The following is a 23,709-nucleotide window of genomic DNA, read 5'->3' on the forward strand; positions in this document are numbered from 1 at the left end:
TATTATTTTACTCAATTGTTAAATTCACTGATGTTATATTGTTTTCTTTTGGAATAGCTATGAATTTTAAATATATTTTAAAAAAAGTTAAAAAGTAAGATAAAATTTGACTAGAAATAAATAATATTCTACAATATGACTCTTCCTTGATCTAGTCTTTACGTTTGATATCCACTATTATCTTTGTCAATCTATATCAACATGGTGTATTGAATCTAATTCTTGCCGGATATTTTCTAACAAACTTTTGGAATACTCATATGATACTCTTTTCATTTTAAACCAATAGTTTAGTTGGCAATTACATGTTTAGTGTAATAGTGTTCTTACATTAACCAAAATTTGATGATTATCTTTTAAGATATACATAATACAACTATACAATTTTAAGTAATAAGTTCTCATTGAGAATTTCACCTCCTCATTCGACTACTTTTTTTTTTTTTATAAGCACGTCACTCGACTAATTTGCTGGGTAACAAAAAATGAAAATTCGTAACTAAATCTTAGTATGTTGTAGATATAATTTTGCAAATACTGGATTAGTTGTTGTATATATGGTAACTATTTGTGGTAAGTTAATTTTTTTATATCAAATATCAAAAAGACAACATAAATTTATATATCAAAATTGTAAAAAAAGTAGAAAAATAAATTGAAATGAAAGACAAAGAAATTGGCACTAATATATACATTTATTAAAGTAGATAACTAAAAGTTCCCATCAATATAATTTTTAACTTGAGTAAGAAAAACTTTTTTCTTTTTGTCAACAGGCTAATACAAATTTCCGTTGAACAATTATTATTATTAAAGAAAAAGAATTGGTGGTAATAAAAAATTACAAAATGACGTTAGGAATAAAGGAAAAAAAAAAAAAAAAAAAAAAAAAAAAGCAGAAAACGTCTTGGTTTAGAAAAGTAATATCCTTTGTCTCATATTTTCTTCTTCCTCCTCCTCCTCCTACCAAAGAAGAATCTCTCCACTCTTTTTCTTCCCTTGGAAACCCTAAACCAAAATCACCCAAATTTCTCAACTTTTTTTTTTATTCCCAGAGAATATAGAAAACAAAAACCCAACTTGTGCTCTCAAGGGTTTTGTTTATACCGTCTGATCTTGGAATTTTCGTGTGTCGTCATTTCGGAAGCTTACCCACCAGCGAAATCCACAAAAAAAAAACTATTTTCTGGGTTTTGTTTCCTTCTTGCTTCTGCATGTGCTAAAATCTTCCGGAGTGATCCTCACAGTTCACCTCCGGTCCCGGCTAATTTACGCCGGTGGAGAAAATCTATGGTTGGTGGTCCAGATTTGTTTCCAATTGTTTGTGCATCTGGTGGAGGATAAATGCTCCTTGTTTTGGATCTAGGGATTTCGTCTCTTGTCCTTGTGATCTCTTTTGTTTTACCTTTGATCGGCTTTGTTGTTCGCCACAAATGGAGGGTCGCTGCTCAAAGAAGGGAAGAGATTAGGAGACTTCTTATTCATGCCTCTGAAGAGGCTGCTAGGGCTGAGCAGGAGGCTTCTCTTGAGTTCTCTTCTGTTGCCGTTTCTAATGTCTTCCATTGTCCTGTGTGCTATTGTCTTGCCACCACTCGTTGCTCTCGCTGCAAATCCGTTCGGTATTGGTATGTGAATCCATATCACTTTTTTTGCGTTAGCCTTTCAAGTTCCGAATTAAGTGTGTATTGGTTCTAGAGTTATGATTGTTCTGCATTTACCTGGTGAGACTTGGTGAATTGGAGTGATTAGAAGGGAAATAATAAGATGTAGTTCTGTAACTTTAGCAATACTTTAAGTGCATCTGGTATCTTGGAATATTACTGGATCAGAGATTTTTAGAGAACTGACTTCGTTTTCTATGTTAACAAATATTATGGGTAATTAGTTAGCTTGTGAGGAAGTGCAGTATTTGTTGTGGGTGACGATGTGCTGTTGAGAAATTTATTATAGTTAAAGCATTGCACTATAAAGTCTGTCAAATTCTCAACCTTTTTCCCCATCTGCGTATGTGAAATTTCGTTCCCAACATGTCTTAGTGATACTTTGGAGCTTATTTTGCTTTTCTTTTCTCAGTTCTGGGAAATGTCAAATCATTCACTGGCGGCAAGGTCACAAAGATGAATGTCGTTCTGCTCCCATTATATATGATGATGAAGATGAGAAAAGTGATTCTGATCTGAGTTGCATAGAAGAAAATGAACAGAATACTGTTGATGAAATTTTATTGGTGCATCCAGAACCAGTTTCTATGCCTAGCAAGGAAGCAATATTCTCTAACCCTGCTAAATCTCCTGAAGATGGGAATGGAGATATTGTAGATAACAAAGATGACCTTATAGATAAGGAAGAAGCAGTTTCTGTTGCGGAAACATCTGGATCCTCGTTTTCTGGTTTCTCCTCCTCCCCCCGTAATGACTCTGGTGACGAGATTTCATCTCGTTGTGGGAGCTTCAGTTCATCTGATTCTGAGAGATCAGAATCTCCGCTTGATGCTCATGTTTCTACAGAGTCAGAGGAGACCTGTTTCAACACCATTGATGATGCTCCATCCAAACCGTTGTCTCCTAAATTTGTGCATTTGGTTGAGTCTGTAGATAACCTCGCTATTATACCTAAATTAAGTCTGCATAAACCTGGGGGTGATGCTGGGCAGAACCAGATCCAATCAAGTAGCTTACGCTCATTAGTTACGGATAGGCATCCAGGAACCGCTGACTCGTCTCCTCTGAAGTCATCTGATTTTTGGGGTACGGCCCTTGGAACAGCTGAATATCTTAGTGACAGTTTTGATAGTTCTAAGGCTGATGGACCTGGTAAATTTTCTCTGCATTTCTCCTATGGCTCCTCCAGAGATGCTTCAGTTACTAAAGTTTCTGGGCATAGGAGTAACATTTCAGAAGAAGCTCCCAGGGCTGCACCAGTGAGTTCTTCTATTGAAGTGAATTTAAAAGAAAGAAAGGCTAAAAGATCTGTTAAAGCTGAAATTTCATTACCAACTTTCTCTTCTACTGATGCGCCAAGTTCTTTGGGCACTACTGATTTGTCTCCTATGACCCTTCAGAAGTCAAAGAGTGCCAGTAGTGAAAGTCGCTGTATGTTGGCCCCTAGGAAGGTTGGGGAAGTCCAACTTTTGGCATCAAAGGCCTCAAATACTAGGGAGTGTACTGATGTTATGAAACATTCTCCTCTAGGTGCAAAAACGGGAAGAGTTCTTGACCATCAGAAACAGAATGGTCTTACCCTTCACCATATAAATTCTCTACATGGAAGAAGTGGTTTGAAGGCATCAGCACTGAAAGTTGTAGACCAGTGGAGAAGACCGAAGTCATCAGCTGAAAATGAGATGGTAGGAAGACATGGTCGTAAGGTAATCACTGAGTTCTATGATGCTATCATCATTCTGCAACACATACTTCCTACATTAACAATCAGCACAGCTATTTATTCTTATTAATCTGTTTGTGACATGCAGGGGCTCTTTCCATATGAAGACTTTGCTAAGCTGTATGCAAATAAAATTGAGTTCCAGCCTTGTGGCCTCATCAATGTTGGGAATAGGTGACCCCAGTTTCCTCTTTTTATAGTCCTTTTTATCCTGGGAATTATGCTTTCTGAAGAAGTGCATATTATTTGTGGCTTTTATATAGTCTTCAGCTTTTGAGGTAATAAAAAGTAATGTGTAGCTCACTCGCTGATGCAAACAATTATTCTTGTTTCTTTCAGCTGCTTTGCTAATGTTGTCTTCCAATGCCTGATGTTCACTCCTCCTCTGACGACATACTTCCTCCAGCAATTTCATTCTAGAGCATGTGCGTCACTGGTCCTAAGTTATTTTCTTTTTATGCGCTATATGCTACTTATTTTGGAAGGTTATGTTCTACAATCATCGTGATATCGAGCTCTTACTAGGTCGTTTAATTATAGGTCCAAACAAAGAACAGTGCTTCACCTGTGGGTTTGAGAAGCTGGTCTTAAAGGCAAAAGAAGGGAAGTCTCCACTATCCCCTAATGGGTTGTTATCTCAGTTGCAGAGTATTGGAATCTTTCTTGGGAATGGCAAGGAAGAAGATGCACATGAATTCCTTAGGTGAACTGAAGTTTCTGTAGTCGAGTGACTCTCATGCATACAATTAAGAATCTGGCTTTGATTTATTTTCCTTGCAATTTGCAGGTTTGTTGTCGATACAATGCAGTCTGTGTGCATTAAGGCATCTGAATATGATATGCCGAAGACTAGCAAATTAGAAGATACAACTCTTATTGGTTTGACATTTGGGGGATACCTCCGATCAAAGGTATCATTACCTAGTACATTTCGACTATACTCATTTTACATAGGTTTGGAGAGAGTTATAATCCTTTTTATTTGAAAATTATGATGTTGCCAGATTAAATGCATGAAATGTCAAGGAAAATCTGAGCTTTGCGAAAAAATGATGGATCTAACGGTTGAGATTGATGGGGATATTAGCACCTTGGATGATGCTTTGCGTCGATTTACAAGGACAGAGATATTGGATGGAGAAAACAAATACAGATGTGACAGGTTGGTCAGCACTTCCTTATAATGTGTTGAAGTTGGTGTCGTCCTTTGATATATATTTTTTTCATCGGTTTGGAGATAAGAGTTTTTACATCAGCTTTATATATGGTTCTTAGATGGGTAGGATAGCGATTGATATAGAGTTCATGGCCAGCCATATCACTCCCTTCCATGAATTTCAATTACAATACCTTGTTCCCCTGTAGCTACCATGGTCTTCTATTTCCGTAGTTTTAACCAATCATCTGCAACCTCTTATAACTACATTCGATTCTGGCTATGAGGTTTACATTCGATGGTTAATGGGTGCTAACTTGTGTATTTCTGTGAGCAGCTGTAAATCCTATGAGCGAGCCAAAAAGAAGCTGAAAATTACGGAACCTCCTAATGTCCTTACAATTGCACTAAAACGATTCCAGGTAATTAATATCTTCAGTGAAGACCTGGTTTGTTTCTGTTGAGTTCCATCTGTATTTTCTTGTCTTTTCATAATTTCGCTACACTTAATTCTTAAAGGCAGGAAAATTCGGGAAGCTCAATAAGTTTATAAGGTTTCCAGAAACTCTAGATTTGGCACCATATGTCAGTGGAGGGAGTGAAAAATCACATGACTACAAACTCTACGGAGTTATTGTTCACTTGGATATAATGAATGCGGCGTTTTCTGGCCACTATGTCTGCTATATCAGAAATCAAAATAAGTGGTACAAGGCTGATGATAGCACGGTAAGTTTCTCATATATTATCATTGGATTGTTGGTTGTGAATTGGTTTCTAAATAAGCTCTATTTTTGTTACCTTTTTACTTGTGTTTGATATATGTTGAACTTTGGAAGTAAAAAGAATTTCCTACCTCTCTGACAACAGTATAGGTTTACATTGTTTGCTTCTTCCTTTTCTATGTCGAAATTTCTTAGTTTTGAACGGATAATAATTATATAAGTTCCCTTTCCCTTGGAAAATGAGATTGTATTCTAAATAGGATATATTGTAGCTGGTTTAATTGGCTTTTCTAGAACATTTGTTTCCAACCTCATTGAAGTCTGAAAGTCTTTGGATTGGTTTTGTGAGAGGAAAAGCGTTGGTTTCTACTCGTTTACTGGTCTCTTCTTGTCATCTTCATCTCTTGATCACAAGTTTGAAGAGAAATTCTATGTTTAATTCTTCTGTTGTGCATTGATTGTTTTCAGATAGTAACTTCTGATGTTGAAAGGATCTTGACGAAGGGAGCGTATATGTTGTTCTACGCAAGGTGAGATACATCTCTCACTCTTTAAGATTGTGGATTATAATTGATCTGGTTACTTATGCTACGTATCGAATGAATTGACAACAGGTGCTCTCCAATGCCTCCAAGATTAACAATGTGTACCAAAACTGAAGCATCCAATAAAAAATGCAGAGTGCCAGTACCTAAGGCTAATGAGAAAACTACCATATCCATGCCACGGTCTGTGTCTACTTCAAGTCCTGTGGTGTCTTCCAACACTCCCGGTGGTGGTCGATCTGGCAATATACAGTCATTTTATTCCAGTTTCCAGAGGCTGCAGAGAATTTTAGAAGAGGACTCATCAAGTGACAGTTCATCTCTCTTTGACAGCAACTCAGATGAATGCTCTTGTAGCACAGACAGTACAAGCATGGATGACTTTGCTGATTTCATTTTTGGAGATCATCAGGGACGGGCCCACGGACAGTCCGAGGCTCCTTCACCAACAACATCGTCTTCCTCGTCTTCTCCTGTCTTCACAAGGCATTCGCCGTTGAGTCGTTCTTCTCCAGACACGTACGGAACCTCAAGACATCAGTTGCCCTTGGGAAGAGAAAGGTGAGAGGGAGACGATGGTTTTTTGTCCACCGGCCCGATTAAATCAAAGTAGTAGAACAAAGTAGTTGATTACACGTAGATGGAGTGGTTTTATTAACAACCCCGTAGGCTTGGTTAAAGTGGTTAATGGGAAGTGGTATATAGGAGTGTACAGTGGGGAAGAGAGATTTTGCCCATGAAAAATGTATCACGTAATGGAAGGGAATTAACGTTTGTTAATAAGTTGTATTGATTTTCACTATAATCATCAATAAAGCTAATCTAATTGCGTCTCAACGCTGCTCTTTTACTTCTTTACAATTTGCGTAGCATAGAATCTTGGAATTGACCAGGAAAAAATTCAATGGATGTAATTCTGCAGATTACATGTTTGGAGATCATATGATGTTTTCGGGGGATAACAAAACAAAAGAATCAATGATACCAAACAAGAAAATATCCAGATAGAAGAGAGAACATTCAACATGTACTGCGAAGCAATCCTCTTAAAACTTGAACAAGTATGATCCGGAAATGAACAAACATTGTGGAGAAGAAAAGAGAGTAAATTAAACATACAAGTGACAAACATTATCTGAAAGAAGTCATATCCGAGCCACATATGAATTGGCCTGTGTAACGTATCTAACCCAACGATATGGATTGTAACTACTTGATTTCTTTGCTATCTGCAAGTATTTGACCTGCATCACCCGATTCATTAGAGATGATTGAAGAGACGGTTAATGGTAATGCAAGAAGGGAAAATCTCAAGAACCGGCATTACACTTACCTGAAGTTTAGAAACATTGTACATTGGTATCGTGAACGTCATGCTGACCGGCCCTGCTTCCTTTGTGATATTACCTAAAATTGAAATCGAAAACTATCAGCAAGCAATACTTTATTTTTCTCTGAGCGAACAAATTGAAAAACTCTTAGTCTTAGGGGGTCACCATGAAATTCCTGTGAAAATGTTAGCTTTGCACGCAGTGTATGTTCAGCCCCGCCAACAATCTAGAACACCACAGTTGTTAGCTAATGGAAGCACAATACTATAGTTCAAAATGTACCACCTGAGAGATTAAACACTTGCCTTTTTTAAATTCCATTCAAGCATTTTGCTCGATTCCTTGAAATCTGTCCTCTGTCCAGCCGCACCGAGTTCTAACTCAAAACTAGCCCTGTCACAACAAAAATAATCCGTTGAATCTATCTCAAGTGTGGTTCAGATTTTGAAATAATCAAGACTAGAATTTATGAAACTTTATTTTAGTCTCTTCCTCATGTATCTCGGTAATGCACTTGTACATACCAATAAAAAAGTGATGTACCTGGAAGTATAATTTGGCAATGGCATCTGAACTGTAATTGTGTTGGCAATTATGTCTGAAGGGAATTCAGCGCGTATTTTGATTATCACTTCAGCCTAAATTTTCAGCAAGCAGAAATATATGACTTAAGCACTGGGATAAAGTAATAAATTTTTCTAGTTTTCCATCTGACTCAGAAAACTTGTACGCATGAAATTTCACCTTAAGGCGTCCAGCCTCTTCAATCAAGGTATTAACATGAAAAGGAGGCTTGAACTCCTGGGTCATACGGTAATTCATTACTGGAAATTCACCATCTGGTGGAACCTGAAAGCAGAACGCACGTTCAAATAGCAATACAACATGCTATGACAAGATGTTTTCTGTGATATATAATTTAAAGCTCACCAGGGACAAAGTTCTATCTGAATCGAAGCTATCCAGACGAACAGACTCATGAAAATTGCAATCATCAAGGATCACCCCTGAACCTGAAGAACTCCTATAATCTGCAGCATTTCAAGTGTAATGTTACCAAGGGTTATAGATCGTCTTACCAGATCAACCCTAGTTGATAATGATGCGCCTCAAAAAGGCAGAAGAATGCTACAGTAGTAGCTATATCTATTCAAGAATCGGGATATGAAGAAAGCTTGTAAGTGGAAACATGCAGCTTAGTTGACATATTCTCAAAAAGCCCAAATGTTACAGAAAGAGGCACCAAGATTTCAAAGAGTGAGACACGATAGAATATCAATCAAGTAGATTCCTTCCTAAGATAATAATGTTGATTTAAAGGGGTGAAACAAGCAATACCATATACTGATCTTCCTCCTCTTCCTATGTTTAGGTCTTCATTAAGAGCTAAACGAATTTCTGGATTACCAGAAAGATAGCTCTTCATTTGAATGGTGCCATCGATCTCAGAAGTCAGTATATAACCCTGTTCACAAATCCGAAAAATATGGATAATTTTCAGTTTTTATCAAGAGACTTACATTACGATGCAACTACATATATTATGACATAGTATCTAGCATTGATCTACAAAAATAAATGTTTTGATTAGGTAAGGTGAAGAGAGCATGCCAAGACTTATATACTTTTGATATAATAAACTAGAAAAAAAAGTAACAACTCACGCTTGAACTAAAAGTAACACTGATTTTCTCGATGATGTCCACAAAAATTTCCTCTCTTCTCCGACCCCCAGGGTCATTAGCTACAACCGATTTCGTAACAGCTGTTCCAGGCATTCTTTTGGCTCCTTGCTGCATAACATTAGTTAAGGGGGTCAGTCACATATATACAAGAAGGAGGAAAAAGAAAATCAATCTTACTGTGAAAATGGCGGCAGGATCGATAGGTTGAAGGCGTGCAGGAGAAACCACAATTGGCTCATTGAATATATAGGATTTCAAAACCTCAGTAGATGTAGTTTGCACATAACCAAAATCCTAATCAATACAGCAATGAGGTCATATTAAATGAAAAACAACATCTACTAAACAGAAATATACTTGCTTAATAATGAGACTTACAATCACTTCATCGAGCAACTCATACACGAGCACAAAATTCTTCCTGAATGAATCTTCATTCAAAACACCAAGATAATCCTTAATAACACGAGCGATCCTTTGTAGAAGCTCCAAAACAAGAGACGGTGACACGTTAACTCTCGTTGTCGCAACAAAATATAGTCCAACAACCTTGACATGGAAGTAGTTCACGCCATCCACATTCTATAAGCACACAAACAATAAAGGCGTAAGATAAAACCATTATAGCACACAAACAAACAGAAAGAATAATAATACCTACAAAGATAGGTGGCGCCTCTGCATTTCCATCCTCCTTCCAGAACTTGACTTTACGGAAGAACGTCTCTGTACTGCCTTTTGGTACCTCAGCCCGGTCTGTATCAAGAAAATGTTAACACATCTTCAAATTTTCTAGTGGATCCAACTAAAATCGCATAAGCTCAAACAAACAGAGAATCTAAAGGGATTCCATATATCCACTGATCATTAGGATTCCAAGAATTACATCTTCACCATCTAATTGAATAGTTCTATAATATGGTACAATCTGATTTGAGAATTCAGCTCAACATATATGGCGTCGGATAGGAAATGCTGGTAGATCAAACAGATCAATGAGCTTAGAGAAGCTTCAATGGAAAAATCTCAGAAAACAGTGACAATAAGTCTCGACTCTGAAGAGGGGAAACAAAACAAGGAAGAAGCAGAGAGAGAGAGGATCAGATCGGGAGAAAAGGAGCTTACAATCACGGAAGACGATGTTGTCTCCTCGCTGAGACAAGACGAAGAACTGAGAGATCATCATGTTTCCTTTAGCGGTGGATTCCGATGATTCACCGCGAGTTTGGTTTTGAGTCTACTGAGAGAACGCCGATCGGTTTTCGGTTCTGGTGGTGAGGTGGTTCACGTTTTTACCAATTTGCCCGTCGTTATCGTAAAGCCTCTTCGTCAGTCAGAAGGTTCTGTGATTTCGATAGATTATGATTTCTTGTTCTTCGACGGGCCTATTTTAGCGGACATTACTAAGGCCCAAATCCTCTCTTTAAAAAAAAAAAATCTGGAATTTTTAAACCTGCAAAATATTATAATGTTCAATTTCGAAAAACTAGTTTAAATTATTGACATTTATATAAACGCAAATAAAAATAAAAGAATAATTTTTATTTGATCTCTTACATGTATTATGTTATAAATACTAAATTACCTTCTTAAAAAGATTAAAAAAAATGTGGTGCTGAAAATCTTCGGATTGTTAGGGATAGAGTGGGGAAAAGATAAAACAACTGGTTATATAACTTATGAGGATACACACATAACTTTGATGATTTAGAAGGCGATGAAGCTGAGTGCACAAGCTTAGGGGACTCACACGATGACCAAGCATTCCAAATAAAACGTCTAAAAGCTTTTATTTTTAAGATTCGAGTCAAAATTACATGACATTATAACAAATATTAGCAAGGTTCTAACAACAAACCGAAATTTGTAAATATGTTAAAAATACATCTTGAACACAGTTACAATTATAATTAGTTTTCTTTTAATCTCAAATTTATACAGCCTTAAGAATCACTTAGCTCGTCCCCAAATCTCTTTCGACTTTCTATAAGATCCTTAATACCAATATTGATCTACACCAAAAACTCTCACTTTATAATTTGCACTCACTTTAATTTTTTTCTTCCATGAACAAGACCAAAACACTTTCAACCTAGCTAACTCTCTCTCTATCTCTCACACATCGTAAATGCTTGTTTCTTTTAGTCATAAAAACTTAAACCTTATACGGATTTTGTGCCATATTACTTTTCAGTTTTCACATGTATATTATGAGTTGGTAGCCCACGAATTTTCTCAATTTTAATTTGATTTTTAATACCACTTCCATAAAGAGATAGAAAACTACTTTCCGTCATTGATATCTCATCTCACATTAGTACTCTAACGGGAGATCATCTCTAGATAATTAGGGTAAAAACTTAAAAAGGGTATAAATGGCTCAACCAAATATAAAAGGTAATGATGGTGGTAGGATGCGAGACATCTAATCAGGTGTCGCATCTATCGTGAGTGAACGATTTGAAAGAAAACTAGCTAGTTTTAATAGACACCAGCTTATGAGAAAAATCAAATCCAAAGTGGGTAGATGAACAGCTAGCATCTACTAATTACGAATCACAAAATATCCAAACTAGCTTTCCATTAGAATTGGTGCGTAGTTCCAGCTTATGTATCTTAATTCTTAAATATGTATCATTTTATTTGACCTAGCTATATATAATTAAAAGTATTAACTTATAATATTCACGTCTATCTTTATTTTGTTTTCTAGTTCGAGAATCCAAACTAAACTAAACAGTAAAACCGGCGCTACTGTAAAGTTAAAGTCCAGATGAATCCATGACCGCTGTTTAGCTATCAAAGTTGAGTTACAACAGACTAGCTGGATTAGGTAATAATTTAAAAATCACAACTGTAGCAGTCTTTCGCCTAGCAACTCAGTCAGACAAAACACAAAGTGTGTTTATGTGGTATATTTAATGATTTTAGTTTTGGGAAAATGACGGAAACAAAACCTATGGCCCATTGATCACTGTTTAGCTAAAAAAAGCAGACTCGTCTTTCCAATCTTGAACACAAACACAGTAACCATCTCTTTCTCACTCCCTCTCTCACATATTAGGGAATAAATTAAAAGCTACCAGAAAACCTTCTTTTTTTATCCTCTATCAAAATTTAATAAAAGTGGGTGCTGAGATTGCATAACCTAATCCAAGATCCTCCCATTCAAAGAAAGGTAAAAGCTGTGAATCTGTGTTCTTTCTTTCTTTAGCAGGGTATTTGATGGATTCATCTAGTACTGTTCATTCTTTTTGCTTCTCATGGTTGCTGGATCTGAGCTCTCTTTCTCTCTCTCCCTCTCTACCCAACTAGGGTTTCCTGAGAATATTTTTAAGAAACACTCTTTTGCTAACCAAGGTTCCACTTGTTTTCTTTGTTTGTTCTTGGTCTATACTGTGTTATGTGTAGGCAAGATTCAAGATTAGTAGTGAAGGAGATCGGGTAGAATGGCGAGAGAGAAGATAAGGATAAAGAAGATAGATAACATAACAGCGAGACAGGTTACTTTCTCTAGCTAAAAGAAGAAGAGGAATCTTTAAGAAAGCCGATGAACTTTCAGTTCTTTGCGATGCCGATGTTGCTCTCATCATTTTCTCTGCCACCGGAAAGCTTTTCGAGTTCTCTAGCTCAAGGTATCTCCTTCTCTCTCTCTCTTTTTTTTTTTTCCTTTTTTCAATCTACATATGTGATTATACTATAGAGAACATTATTAGAGAGATATATTAAGATATATCTGTACTGAAAAATGAGTTCTTTGGCATTTTTTTTTTTGCTTTCTACATCTAATTTTTCTTGGGCTTCGAGATCGATCATGTACGAAATCAACTTCGTGTTAATAACATATAGGATTTTATGAGATTAGTTACCTTCTAACTTATATTATGTTCTAACTTATAACACATGATTAATTACGTTGAACTTTTCTGAAACATAATTATGGGTTACTAACTTATCATTTTCAATAATTTTCATTAGACTCATGTTATGATTTCTATATTAATCGATGAGATGAGAGCAGAATATTATAGTGCGACTATTGTTAATTATGGAAGCATATGTATATATGGATACATAGTACTTACCACAATTAGAATAAATTTCTTTTCCTTTATTTTATTTCATTTGACTTTATGAATTACAAAAGTCTTTGACACTGTCACTTGGTATGATTGGGGATTAAGTCTTAACCACTCGTTTATCTTATCTTGGGAAGCATTACTATAATTGGGAATGGAGTCATCTAATATAAATGTTGTCAGCACATATTTTGACTTGATATATAGCTACTTCTGATTACATTTTTTTTTATTACAACTAAGAAAAGGCTTGTGGTGTACATAAGTAAATTAAGTAAATTTACAAATGCTTATATAGTCGAAGGAAAGGTTCAAATGAAAGATGGATTGTTTGTTGAAACGTGTAGAATGAGAGACATTTTGGGAAGGTATAACCTTCATGCAAGTAACATCAACAAATTGATAAATCCACCTTCTACTCATCTCCAGGTATTCTTATTATTACTCACTCTCGTCTTTTTATTTTTGTTTTATCAAACTCTTCTCTCTAATATATTCTCCACTATGCATTTCTTATGCTTCTTTGTTTTTAGTTTTTCAGGTGTATGTCTAAACATAGAATAAAATGTGGCATAGCATTATTCATCTTGATGCATCTATTTAATTAAGTTTCCATATCAATAGCAAAATCCTGAACATATTGACTTTGCATCTAGCAGCTTGAGAACTGTAACCTCTCCAGACTAAGTAAGGAAGTCGAAGACAAAACCAAGCAGCTACGGTATGGCTCCATTTATATATATATATATATATATATATATATGTTATGCTAATAAAAAGGTTTTTCCATATATAGCTGTAAGAGATAAACTATTTCATGTGTGTGGTTTTTATGTTTTGACAATCATGTGTGATTGTTATTTATATGATTTAGAATCTACATATCATCTAAATGAAAAACGAATTAGTTGTTACAATATGTAAGTAGGTTCTTCCAGTTCTGGTGTGCCTTGGAAATTGATGTTTTGTTATAGATCTTAGGCGTTATTTCTAAAGATTGCAAGATTTAGTTTTCAATTATTATTCTCATTCTTATTAAAACACACTCCTATGTAGCTATCAACATCTATTATATGTAGGTCGATATTATTTGTGTTTGGAAGACATAAAGAGCCGATATATAATTAGATAAAGCTCTGAAAGCTGGGATCCAAACCAACTCTATAGAGATACTTGGGTAGAATTGTGTGTATGTGTCTGATGCAGTTTTGAGTATTCTAATAAAATTGAAGTGAGTTTTTTTTTGTTGTATTTATAACGTAAAACAGGAAACTGAGAGGAGAGGATCTCGATGGATTGAACTTAGAAGAGTTGCAGCGGCTGGAGAAACTGCTTGAATCTGGACTTAGCCGTGTGTCTGAGAAAAAGGTTTATTACTAAACTAATAGCATGCATATTTCCTTAATTAATGTGGAATGTAAATTGTAATATAATTAAGCTGTATATATAAAAGTGTGACATTGTTGTTGTTGATAATAGGGCGACTGTGTGATGAGCCAGATTTCTTCACTTGAGAAACGGGTTAGTACGTATAATTCGTATTACTAATGGAAATGACAGGCCTAAATATATAGATAATGACTTAATTAATATGTGACGCAGGGATCGGAATTGGTGGACGAGAATAAGAGACTGAGGGAGAAAGTAGGGTTCTATACTTCTATACCCTTATAGAAATCAAGTTAACCTTAATCAGCCTTTTTTTTTTTGAAAATATAGTATAATATAAGTTGAGGTAACGTATATATATATGGACAGCTAGAGAAGTTTGAAAGGTCTAAAATGGTGGCGTTTAAGGAAGCTGTGGAGACAGAGTCAGCGACCACAAACGTGTCAAGCTACGACAGTGGAGCTCCCCTTGAAGATGAATCCGACACTTCCCTGAAACTTGGGTATAATTTACTTATATTTCACTGACCATCATAGTAAATCTTTTATTGACATCATGTGTGTGGACGTTACTAATTTTTGTTTTGGTTAGGCTTCCATCTTGGGAATGAAGCGGAGAGAGAGCTGCAGCAGAGTTGACTACGATTGATGCCCACAAGTATTAAGTCTACCTTTTGCCCCTTTCTTTCCTTTGAATAAGTAAGTGTTGAAAAAAAACTGAGATGGGAAAAAATGAAATCTCATTTCGCATTGTGGAGAAGCAAGTTTCAGACATTATTGTTATTTTTTTTTTGCTATAACTATTGGCACCAAAGTAAAAACAATGGACCTCATATTGTCTGTATTCTTTATCTTTAACCCCAATTAATTTTTGCTTCATTCATAATGTACCGAGCGAAATTTTATCGATTAAACAGAATAAAACTATACTTGTAGTACGATTTACACAACTTAACAATCAATCCCAATTGCCAAAAAAAAAATTGTTTTTTTCACAAATTCATACCCGTAATATAGTTCAAGAGTTAGAGAATTGTTCTAGAGTTAATCCACAAAATTTTTGAAATTTCCCATATGGGACAAACAATTTTTGGTCAGTGGTGTCAACCTTACAATTGAATCGAGAAATTGAAACCATAGGCTGTGCTACTATAATTTTTTTTCTGGTAAGTCGGGCTTGTTCCTCCTTTTTATTGTTCAGATTCAAATCTTCTAATATGGTTTTATTATAACTACCCAATTTCTGTTACCAGTGTAGTTTCAAGTATTGTCGTGCTTCCATCAGATTTCAACAAATTGGGTTTCCCAAAACTTTCGGATCAAATATGCTCTGGACGAGAAGATACACACCGACAAAGGTTTGGTCTTTTATTCGTTCGTCGCTGAGTTTAGAGTAAGGGTTGTTGTCGTCATCGTTCGATTGAACTTGAATCGATCCTCCAGATGAAGCAATTGCAGCCATTGAAGAACCTTACTCAGTCGCGGAGGACAGCTCTCGTTGGTGTTTTCGTGCTCCTTTTCCCGATTTTGTCCCCGAATCTCTTCGGGCCTCTTGGCCGCGCCTCTCCTTCTCTCTTCTCCGTCAGTCTCTCTCTATCTCTATCTTCCCTATCTTCGATTTCATAAATTGAGATTTTGAAGCTGAAGAATTTAAGTGTTGGCAACATTCTGTAGGAATGGAATGCTCCAAGGCCTAGACATATGCGCTTACTCCAAGGCGCTCTTGATCGAGAAATTGTAAGTGAGTTTGTTAGTTGTTAGTGAATCAATGTATGTTCCTTCCTCTTAAACCTTTTGGTCTACCCTCGAACCAATGTGCAGTCGATCAGACAACAGGTTGAGTTATGGTCTCCCTTACCAGATCAAGGTTGGAAGCCTTGCACTCAATCTTATAGAGGATCTCGTAAGTTTCTAAAATGAAAGCTTTTCTTATTCTCTTGTCGTTTATATTCATGTGCCCTGAAAAGTTTGTAACTTTTTGATTGACGTATTTTGTCACTCTTTACAGCCTTACCGGAGAAGTCTCAAGGGTTTCTTCAGGTGTTCCTTGACGGCGGACTAAATCAACAAAGGATGGGGGTGAGTTGCATCTGGTTTGTTATGAAGCTCTCTATTCCTATAGAGTTTTTATATAGGTTTCCCTTCTGACTTTTTCCGGTTGCTTCTTCAGATCTGTGATGCTGTTGCTGTTGCCAAGATTATGAATGTTACACTTGTGATTCCACGCCTTGAAGTGAATCCTGTTTGGCAAGATTCAAGGTACTGTAATTGTTAAATCTACTAATATGAAACTTCAAGTTCTTACATGAATTTTCTGGTTTATGATATGGGGGCATTTCTTTGTAGTTCCTTCACAGATATATTTGATGTGGAGCACTTTATAAGTGTCCTTAAAGATGAGGTGCGGATTGTTAGAGAGCTTCCAACACAGTATGCCTGGAGCACGCGTGATTATTATGCCACAGGTATTCGAGCTACTAGGATTAAGACTGCCCCTGTTCACGCTTCAGCAGAGTGGTATTTGGAAAATGTCTTGCCTGTTATTCAGAGGTTTGTGGCTTCTAAACCTAGTGATTAGGAGTGGCTGCATTATAAACTCCTGGAAAATATGATACTATAGATGATGTTTGAAATGCTATTTATAGACAAGATTAAGGAGTGTTTCATGCAAATGTTGTCATCTGAAGTCAAATTTTTAATTGTCATAGATGATCGAGAAAGTGTGTTTTTTTTTTGGCTGTTTGAGGAACTAGATTTTGCAGTGTAGTCTAGTGCATTGTTACTAATATGAATTAATCACTCTTGTCTGCAGTTATGGTATTGCTGCTGTTGCCCCATTCTCTCACCGTTTGGCATTTGACAATTTGCCTGAAAGTATACAGCGTTTACGGTGTAAAGTAAATTTTGAAGCATTAAACTTTGTTCCTCGTATTCGGGAGCTAGGGGACGCTCTTGTGCATCGACTAAGATATCCTCCTTCCAGCTCTCAAACATCAGGAAATATCGATCCAACAGACAGAATAAATACCATCGTAAAAGCTGGATCTGGAAAGTTCGCCGTGCTTCATCTTCGTTTTGATAAAGTATGAGCTTCGTTCTCAAAATGTGTCCGTTTCTTTGCAGTAGTAGTTTCTAGTTGACATAATCTTATGTTATATTCAGGATATGGCTGCTCATTCAGGCTGTGACTTCGAAGGAGGCAAAGCAGAGAAACTGGCACTGGCCAAATATCGCCAGGTGATTTGGCAAGGAAGGGTCTTAAATTCACAGTTCACAGATGAGGAGCTAAGAAACAAAGGGCGTTGCCCATTGACACCAGAAGAGATTGGTTTACTACTTTCAGCGTTGGGTTTCAGTAACAACACCCGTCTCTATCTAGCTTCACACCAGGTTTACGGAGGAGAAGCAAGAATCTCGACACTGCGTAAACTGTTCCCTGGGATGGAAAACAAGAAAAGCCTAGCCTCTGCGGAGGAACTGGCTGATGTAGAAGGGAAAGCTTCTCTAATGGCTGCAGTCGATTATTACGTGAGTATGAAGAGCGATATCTTCATATCTGCATCTCCTGGGAATATGCACAACGCATTGCTGGCGCATAGAGCCTACTTGAATCTCAAAACCATAAGACCAAACATGATACTGTTAGGACAGGTTTTCGTGAACAAGAGCTTAGATTGGTCTGAGTTTGAAGGAGCAGTAGTGAATGGGCACAAGAACAGGCATGGCCAGCTTCGTATACGCAAGCAGAACCAGTCTATTTACACTTATCCAGCTCCTGATTGCATGTGTAAAGTAGCTTAGCCTTTCCCCTTTTTGGCCCCAATATATACTAATACTTTATTTTCTTCTTCTTTTATTCCTAAGATATGACTTCTATGTACTCTATGAGTAAATTAATAGTTGAGGAACTCAATACTATATGATGCCCTTTGTCTTCATCACTGAAGGTTTGTACTCTGAATGGTTGAAGTAAACTAATCTGTCTGCGGACTGGACAGTGGTCAACACAATTAGCAGTAATCTGCAACTGATTCTATATATTAAGATTTTTGGTGTCATTCAATAATTACGAACCAAAATTTAGATATGATAGATAAATATGGTTGGTTATAATGTACTCATCAAAGGGCCTAGACAACCATGCATCTTAAAAAAAAAAATGCCCATGCCATTCATGAGTTAAACTTAAATTTAAGTAAATTATTCTTACCAATTAATAAACTAATTCAATAATCAAATCACATCAAATTTACCCAAATCTCAAAATTCTGATTTGATTATTGAAATTCTAATCAAATCTCTTAAAATTACTCTAAAATCTCCCAAAATTCTGAAATATTAAAATTCCAGCAAATCTCCTAAAATCCTTGGTTCAATACACCCTTGGTAATTCTACCAACGTATAATATTATATTAGTACAAAATCGACTACAGTATTTGTTTAAAATACAATCATTATTTGAGAGACCCGTGAAAAATTAGATCCATTTTAAAAGAAGAAACGGAAACGTGGGAGAAATTGATTTAAAAATGAAGGATTTTTTTTTTTTTACTTTTGTTTAATTGTGAAATTAATTACTTAAGAGAAAAAAAGGAAGAAGATCGAAGTTTATTAATAAAAAGCAACTAATGGTTAGAACTTAGAAGTTGTATTTTATGCAGAAAAACCTTATTTTATAAAAAAAATGATTCTCAGTTTTGAAAATTAACTCACTCACTTTAAGTTGTAACCATTATTATTTTTTATTTTTTAATTATTCGAATGAAATAAAACTTTTTTTTTGAAACATTGATGGTTTATAAATTTTTTATAAAAATAATAATTTGTGGTTGAAAATATGAGGTTTCTTGGAATTATTGTTTTTAATTTTGACAAAATAAAAAAGAAAAGTCAATAAGGAAAGTGAAAGGAGCCCACTCAGATTCAACGCCCCACCACCACCGATAAACACACAATAAGCCCCTCTTTGCTTCCTCTTCCTCTTTGCTCTTCGATCTCTCCCCCTGAATCCTCGAACCCTGGAGAGAGAGAGATTGAGTGAGTGACGGGGGAAGCTTTTCAAATCGAGAAGGAAGAAGATGACCTCTGCTTTGTATGCTTCCGATTTGTTCAAGCAGCTCAAGTCAATTATTGGGACCGATTCGATTTCCGACGACGTCGTCCTTGTGATTGCAACCACCTCGCTGGCACTTGTAGCTGGCTTCGTTGTGTTATTATGGAGGAAAACGACGGCGGATCAGACCCGGGAGCTGAAGCCTATGGTCCTCCCTAAGTCTCTTATGGCTAAAGACGACGATGATGCTGATTTGGGATCCGGCAAGACTAGAGTCTCTATCTTCTTCGGTACTCAGACTGGAACTGCTGAGGGATTTGCTAAGGTACTCCGCGACTACTCTTATAACCCTTTCGAGTTGTGATTTGATCTTTTCTTATATGATATGATTATTTGTGTGATTCAAAAGATTGGGTCATTTCAGTATCAGTTTCGTTTTTTTTTTTTTTTTTCATAGGCGTTATCAGAAGAAATCAAAGCAAGATATGAAAATGCCGCTGTCAGAGTCATTGACTTGGTATGATCGACTTGGGAGTATGATTTTATTTCACTTCCTCTTGTTTAAGCTACTGTATATTCACTGGTTATGGGTTTAATTAGGATGACTATGCTGCTGATGATGACCAATATGAAGAGAAATTGAAGAAGGAAACTTTGGCCTTCTTTTGTGTTGCTACGTATGATTTATCCAATCCCATTATGATTTTTTTTTTTTTTTTTGCGATCTATAACCTCCAAGAGTTTGATGGATTCATTTCTTTTAGTTATGGAGACGGAGAGCCTACTGACAATGCTGCTAGATTTTACAAATGGTTTACGGAGGTTTGTAGCATCATTGCAATGAATCAAATCCAAGTTTAGTTTTTTCCTTGGATTTGATTTCCTCAGATACTCTGTGTTCGTGTTTTTAGGAAAATGAACGGGATATAAGTCTTGGACAACTAACATATGGTGTGTTTGCTCTTGGTAATCGCCAGTATGAACATTTTAATAAGGTACCGTTGTGAGAAAATGTTTCTCTCTAGCTTATTGATTTTCTTCTGACCTGATCTGACGGTCATTTTCTTTGAGCAGATCGGGATAGTTCTTGATGAAGAGCTTTGTAAGAAAGGTACACGAGTATGTTTACATATATTTTAAGTCTTAGGTAATGCTAGATATCGGATAGAGAGTGTAGGAGATATTTGCGTTATGCTTAACCTAAGATAGTGCCGAATGTTTTCTCTTTGCTGCCTGGCTACATGGATACCCATTTCCTAGTCTCTTTTGTGCATGAGGTAAAGCGTAACTGGTATCATCATTCAATGCAGGTGCAAAGCGTCTTATTCAAGTTGGTCTAGGAGATGATGATCAGAGCATCGAGGATGATTTTAATGCCTGGTTTGTTTCTGAGTCTCTGTCTTACGTTTGCTCCTGTGAAAGACTTTCTCTAGTCTTTTACTGTATTATTATAGACAGGGACTCTACAGTCTACAGAGTTGACTTGGTTAATAGTGTTTGTAAGGGTCTCCATACTGTATTATTCATGCTTTTTGTGGTTTGTAGGAAGGAATCGCTATGGTCTGAACTAGACAAGATCCTCAGGGACGAGGATGATACAAGTGTGGTAACTCCCTATACAGCTGTTATTCCTGAATACCGGCTGGTGATTCATGATCCTAGTTTGACATCCGAGAAACCAATGGGATCAAATGTGGCCAACGGAAATACTGCTATTGACATTCATCATCCCTTAAGGTATAGTTAAGGTGTAATAAATAGTAAATACTGGAATAGGCTTACAGTTTCGGTTGCATTCTAAAAATTGTTTCTTCTTCCAAACAGAGTTGATGTTGCTGTGCAGAGGGAGCTTCACACACCTGAATCTGATCGGTCTTGCATCCATCTCGAGTTCGACATATCAGGGACTGGTATTACGTAAGCATCCAACTCTTAACCAATTTTATTGCATTATACCCTTGCATTAAATACAAGGCAGTCCAGTTATCTCAGCTTACATAGACTCCTTGTTTTATATGATTATTAGAGTGAACTGGGAGATTTTGCTGCAAATTCAGTATGTTTTGAGTTAGTAGGACTATGGCATTCCATTGAGTTTTATTACCAGGATTACAGAGATTAAAATAGAGATGAAAATACCAGTCACATTGGGTCATGTGAAAAAATAAAACTTTCGCATTGAATATCTTCAATATTGGTTTCTGCCATTCGTTTCTGTGTGTACTTTTATATTAACATGCTGTTTTTGATGTTTTAGTCCACAGTTGATTGTTCTGTTAAAATTTCACAATTAGAAAACCGCGTATAAAAACTATTGCATTTCTTTCAGATATGAAACAGGAGACCATGTAGGTGTTTATGCGGAAAATCATGTTGAAATAGTTGAAGAAGCTGGAAAATTGCTTGGGCACTCTCTCGATTTAGTATTTTCCATACATGCTGATAAGGAAGATGGCTCCCCATTAGGAAGCGCAGTGCCGCCTCCTTTCCCTGGTCCATGCACACTTGGGGCTGGTTTGGCAAGATACGCTGACCTTTTGAACCCTCCTCGAAAGGTTAACATCTATTTATTTTGTAATTAGCCTCACATAGCTTTTCATGGTTGCTTTGGTCTTTGCTTATTCCCAAATATTGAACTCTTTTTTTTTGGTTTCAGTCTGCGTTAGTTGCCTTGGCGGCCTATGCCACTGAACCAAGTGAAGCCAAGAAACTTAAACACCTGACATCACCTGATGGAAAGGTTCTAAATGACTGGAATATCGATTTTTCTCTTGCTTTTAAGTTCTCATGAGTTAACACAGTCGGTTTATCTATTGTAGGATGAATATTCACAATGGATTGTTGCAAGTCACAGAAGTCTGTTAGAGGTGATGGCTGCTTTTCCATCTGCCAAACCCCCACTAGGTGTTTTTTTTGCTGCAATAGCTCCTCGTCTACAACCTCGTTACTACTCCATCTCATCCTCGCCGAGGTAATTTAATTCTTTTTGAGATATCTGTTGTGGCAGACGGAAAACTACCCTTGAGTGTCTCTGTCGTTCGAAATCTTTCTTACTTTTTTTATAAAACAGATTGGCGCCAAGTAGAGTTCATGTTACATCAGCACTAGTATATGGTCCAACTCCTACTGGTAGAATCCACAAGGGGGTGTGTTCGACATGGATGAAGGTAATTCTTACCTTCTCTTTTACTATCCAACATTTCACTGTTACTTTTGATAATAGTTTTCAAAAACTCAGAATGCAGTTCCTGCGGAGAAAAGTCATGAATGTAGTGGAGCCCCAATCTTTATTCGAGCATCTAATTTCAAGTTACCGACCAACCCTTCAACTCCAATCGTTATGGTAGGACCTGGGACTGGCCTGGCACCTTTTAGAGGATTTCTACAGGAAAGGATGGCACTAAGAGAAGATGGAGAAGAACTAGGCTCATCTTTGCTCTTCTTTGGGTGCAGAAATCGACGGATGGTGAGAATTTTAACAAGCACCTTCTTCATTTGCAGTGTCATCATGCTGAGCTGCTGCATATATTTATGTTGCAGGATTTTATATACGAGGATGAACTCAAAAATTTTGTTGATCAAGGCGTAATATCTGAGCTCATCGTGGCATTCTCGCGTGAGGGAGCGCAGAAGGAGTATGTTCAACATAAGATAACGGAGAAGGTAAATTATATGGAGGGATGCATCAGGCTTTGAGAAAAAGAATGTCAAATAACCTCCTTACTTTTTGCATTTCATCTATGTTCAGGCAGCACAAGTTTGGAATTTAATAAAGGAAGAAGGATATCTTTATGTGTGTGGTGATGCTAAGGGCATGGCGAAGGATGTGCACCGAACTCTACATACCATTGTTCAAGAGCAGGTATAAAGAAGCATTGCGATGGAATTTAGTATTTTACTTCGGTTTTTTTCCTTGGAAGATCGACCCAATGATTTTATCTTGCAAATTTCCAGGAAGGTGTGAGTTCGTCAGAGGCAGAGGCTATAGTTAAGAAACTTCAAACTGAAGGAAGATACCTCAGAGATGTCTGGTGATTTGATATAATATGATTAATTGGAATTGTCTGCCTTTTCAAGGTTTCTTTCTTGGTACGAAGACTCTTTTTACCATTTAGATATTTATTTGTTTATTTTCTTCCTTCTCCCTTGTTTTCTTGCTTATTATAGTCAAAACATGAATGGTTTGTCAAAGTTTTCTTTGTATGAACAAAAGTATAAACTATTAAATAAATCTGGAGGAGCGGAAAAGATTTTAGTCATGCTTTGTAGTGTCCATGGTAGATCATTGTGAACCAGTGAGTCAGTGACTATCTCTTTTCGCTCTATAATCTGTCATGTCCAGTTTCCGAATGTAGTAGACA

The 23,709-nt window shown here is 36.6% G+C and overlaps 4 protein-coding genes and 1 pseudogene across 8 annotated transcripts; 4 read left to right on the forward strand and 1 right to left on the reverse strand.

Annotated features, from left to right (window-relative positions):
• Positions 1–843: 843 nt before the first annotated feature.
• On the forward strand, positions 844–6,647 carry LOC104717818 (ubiquitin carboxyl-terminal hydrolase 16). 2 transcript variants are annotated; one of them, XM_010435451.2, is made up of 11 exons: positions 844–1,625; positions 2,074–3,367; positions 3,473–3,558; positions 3,724–3,809; positions 3,925–4,087; positions 4,172–4,295; positions 4,389–4,546; positions 4,878–4,962; positions 5,060–5,269; positions 5,734–5,795; positions 5,880–6,647. In XM_010435451.2, exons 1-11 carry the CDS (start codon positions 1,345–1,347, stop codon positions 6,373–6,375), a joined length of 3,045 nt encoding a protein of 1,014 aa, XP_010433753.2. In that variant the 5' UTR covers positions 844–1,344; the 3' UTR covers positions 6,376–6,647. The 2 variants fall into 2 exon arrangements, with proteins under 2 accessions (XP_010433753.2, XP_087326432.1); XM_087470306.1 differs by having other exon boundaries at positions 926–1,625; positions 3,910–4,087.
• A 142-nt stretch (positions 6,648–6,789) lies between these two features.
• On the reverse strand, positions 6,790–10,263 carry LOC104717820 (AP-4 complex subunit mu). The gene is made up of 13 exons (XM_010435452.3): positions 9,952–10,263; positions 9,488–9,582; positions 9,205–9,408; positions 9,004–9,120; positions 8,806–8,934; positions 8,480–8,606; positions 8,072–8,172; positions 7,886–7,990; positions 7,685–7,779; positions 7,447–7,534; positions 7,307–7,367; positions 7,144–7,217; positions 6,790–7,054 (listed from the first exon to the last, which is right to left on the reverse strand). The coding sequence occupies exons 1-13, from the start codon at positions 10,010–10,012 to the stop codon at positions 6,956–6,958; spliced, it is 1,356 nt and encodes a 451-aa protein (XP_010433754.1). The 5' UTR covers positions 10,013–10,263; the 3' UTR covers positions 6,790–6,955.
• Positions 10,264–12,237: 1,974 nt separating this feature from the next.
• LOC104717821 (MADS-box protein AGL24-like) lies at positions 12,238–15,177 on the forward strand (annotated as a pseudogene). Its single transcript, XR_015568648.1, has 8 exons — positions 12,238–12,461; positions 13,253–13,334; positions 13,565–13,626; positions 14,174–14,273; positions 14,385–14,426; positions 14,508–14,549; positions 14,664–14,797; positions 14,887–15,177. The product of XR_015568648.1 is annotated as an MADS-box protein AGL24-like (transcript).
• LOC104717822 (O-fucosyltransferase 31) lies at positions 15,120–18,232 on the forward strand. Of its 2 annotated transcripts, none has more exons than XM_010435453.3 (10): positions 15,120–15,460; positions 15,548–15,652; positions 15,738–15,875; positions 15,969–16,031; positions 16,116–16,197; positions 16,303–16,373; positions 16,465–16,553; positions 16,641–16,844; positions 17,107–17,377; positions 17,457–18,232. In XM_010435453.3, the coding sequence occupies exons 2-10, from the start codon at positions 15,620–15,622 to the stop codon at positions 18,093–18,095; spliced, it is 1,590 nt and encodes a 529-aa protein (XP_010433755.1). In that variant the 5' UTR covers positions 15,120–15,460; positions 15,548–15,619; the 3' UTR covers positions 18,096–18,232. The 2 variants fall into 2 exon arrangements, with proteins under 2 accessions (XP_010433755.1, XP_019086013.1); XM_019230468.2 differs by having other exon boundaries at positions 15,255–15,460; positions 15,553–15,652.
• An 888-nt stretch (positions 18,233–19,120) lies between these two features.
• Positions 19,121–23,607, forward strand: LOC104717823 (NADPH--cytochrome P450 reductase 1). 2 transcript variants are annotated; one of them, XM_087470308.1, is made up of 17 exons: positions 19,121–19,673; positions 19,806–19,865; positions 19,949–20,025; positions 20,113–20,170; positions 20,260–20,343; positions 20,423–20,459; positions 20,659–20,728; positions 20,894–21,085; positions 21,173–21,265; positions 21,678–21,903; positions 22,005–22,088; positions 22,168–22,319; positions 22,419–22,515; positions 22,587–22,814; positions 22,889–23,011; positions 23,097–23,210; positions 23,303–23,607. In XM_087470308.1, the coding sequence occupies exons 1-17, from the start codon at positions 19,374–19,376 to the stop codon at positions 23,381–23,383; spliced, it is 2,076 nt and encodes a 691-aa protein (XP_087326434.1). In that variant the 5' UTR covers positions 19,121–19,373; the 3' UTR covers positions 23,384–23,607. The 2 variants fall into 2 exon arrangements, with proteins under 2 accessions (XP_087326434.1, XP_087326433.1); XM_087470307.1 differs by having other exon boundaries at positions 19,221–19,673; positions 19,949–20,170.
• The last annotated feature ends 102 nt before the right edge of the window (positions 23,608–23,709 follow it).

Source organism: Camelina sativa, chromosome 10 (genome assembly GCF_030686135.1).
Source record: "Camelina sativa cultivar CO46 ecotype springtype chromosome 10, ASM3068613v1".
In the NCBI taxonomy this organism is placed as follows: domain Eukaryota; kingdom Viridiplantae; phylum Streptophyta; class Magnoliopsida; order Brassicales; family Brassicaceae; genus Camelina; species Camelina sativa.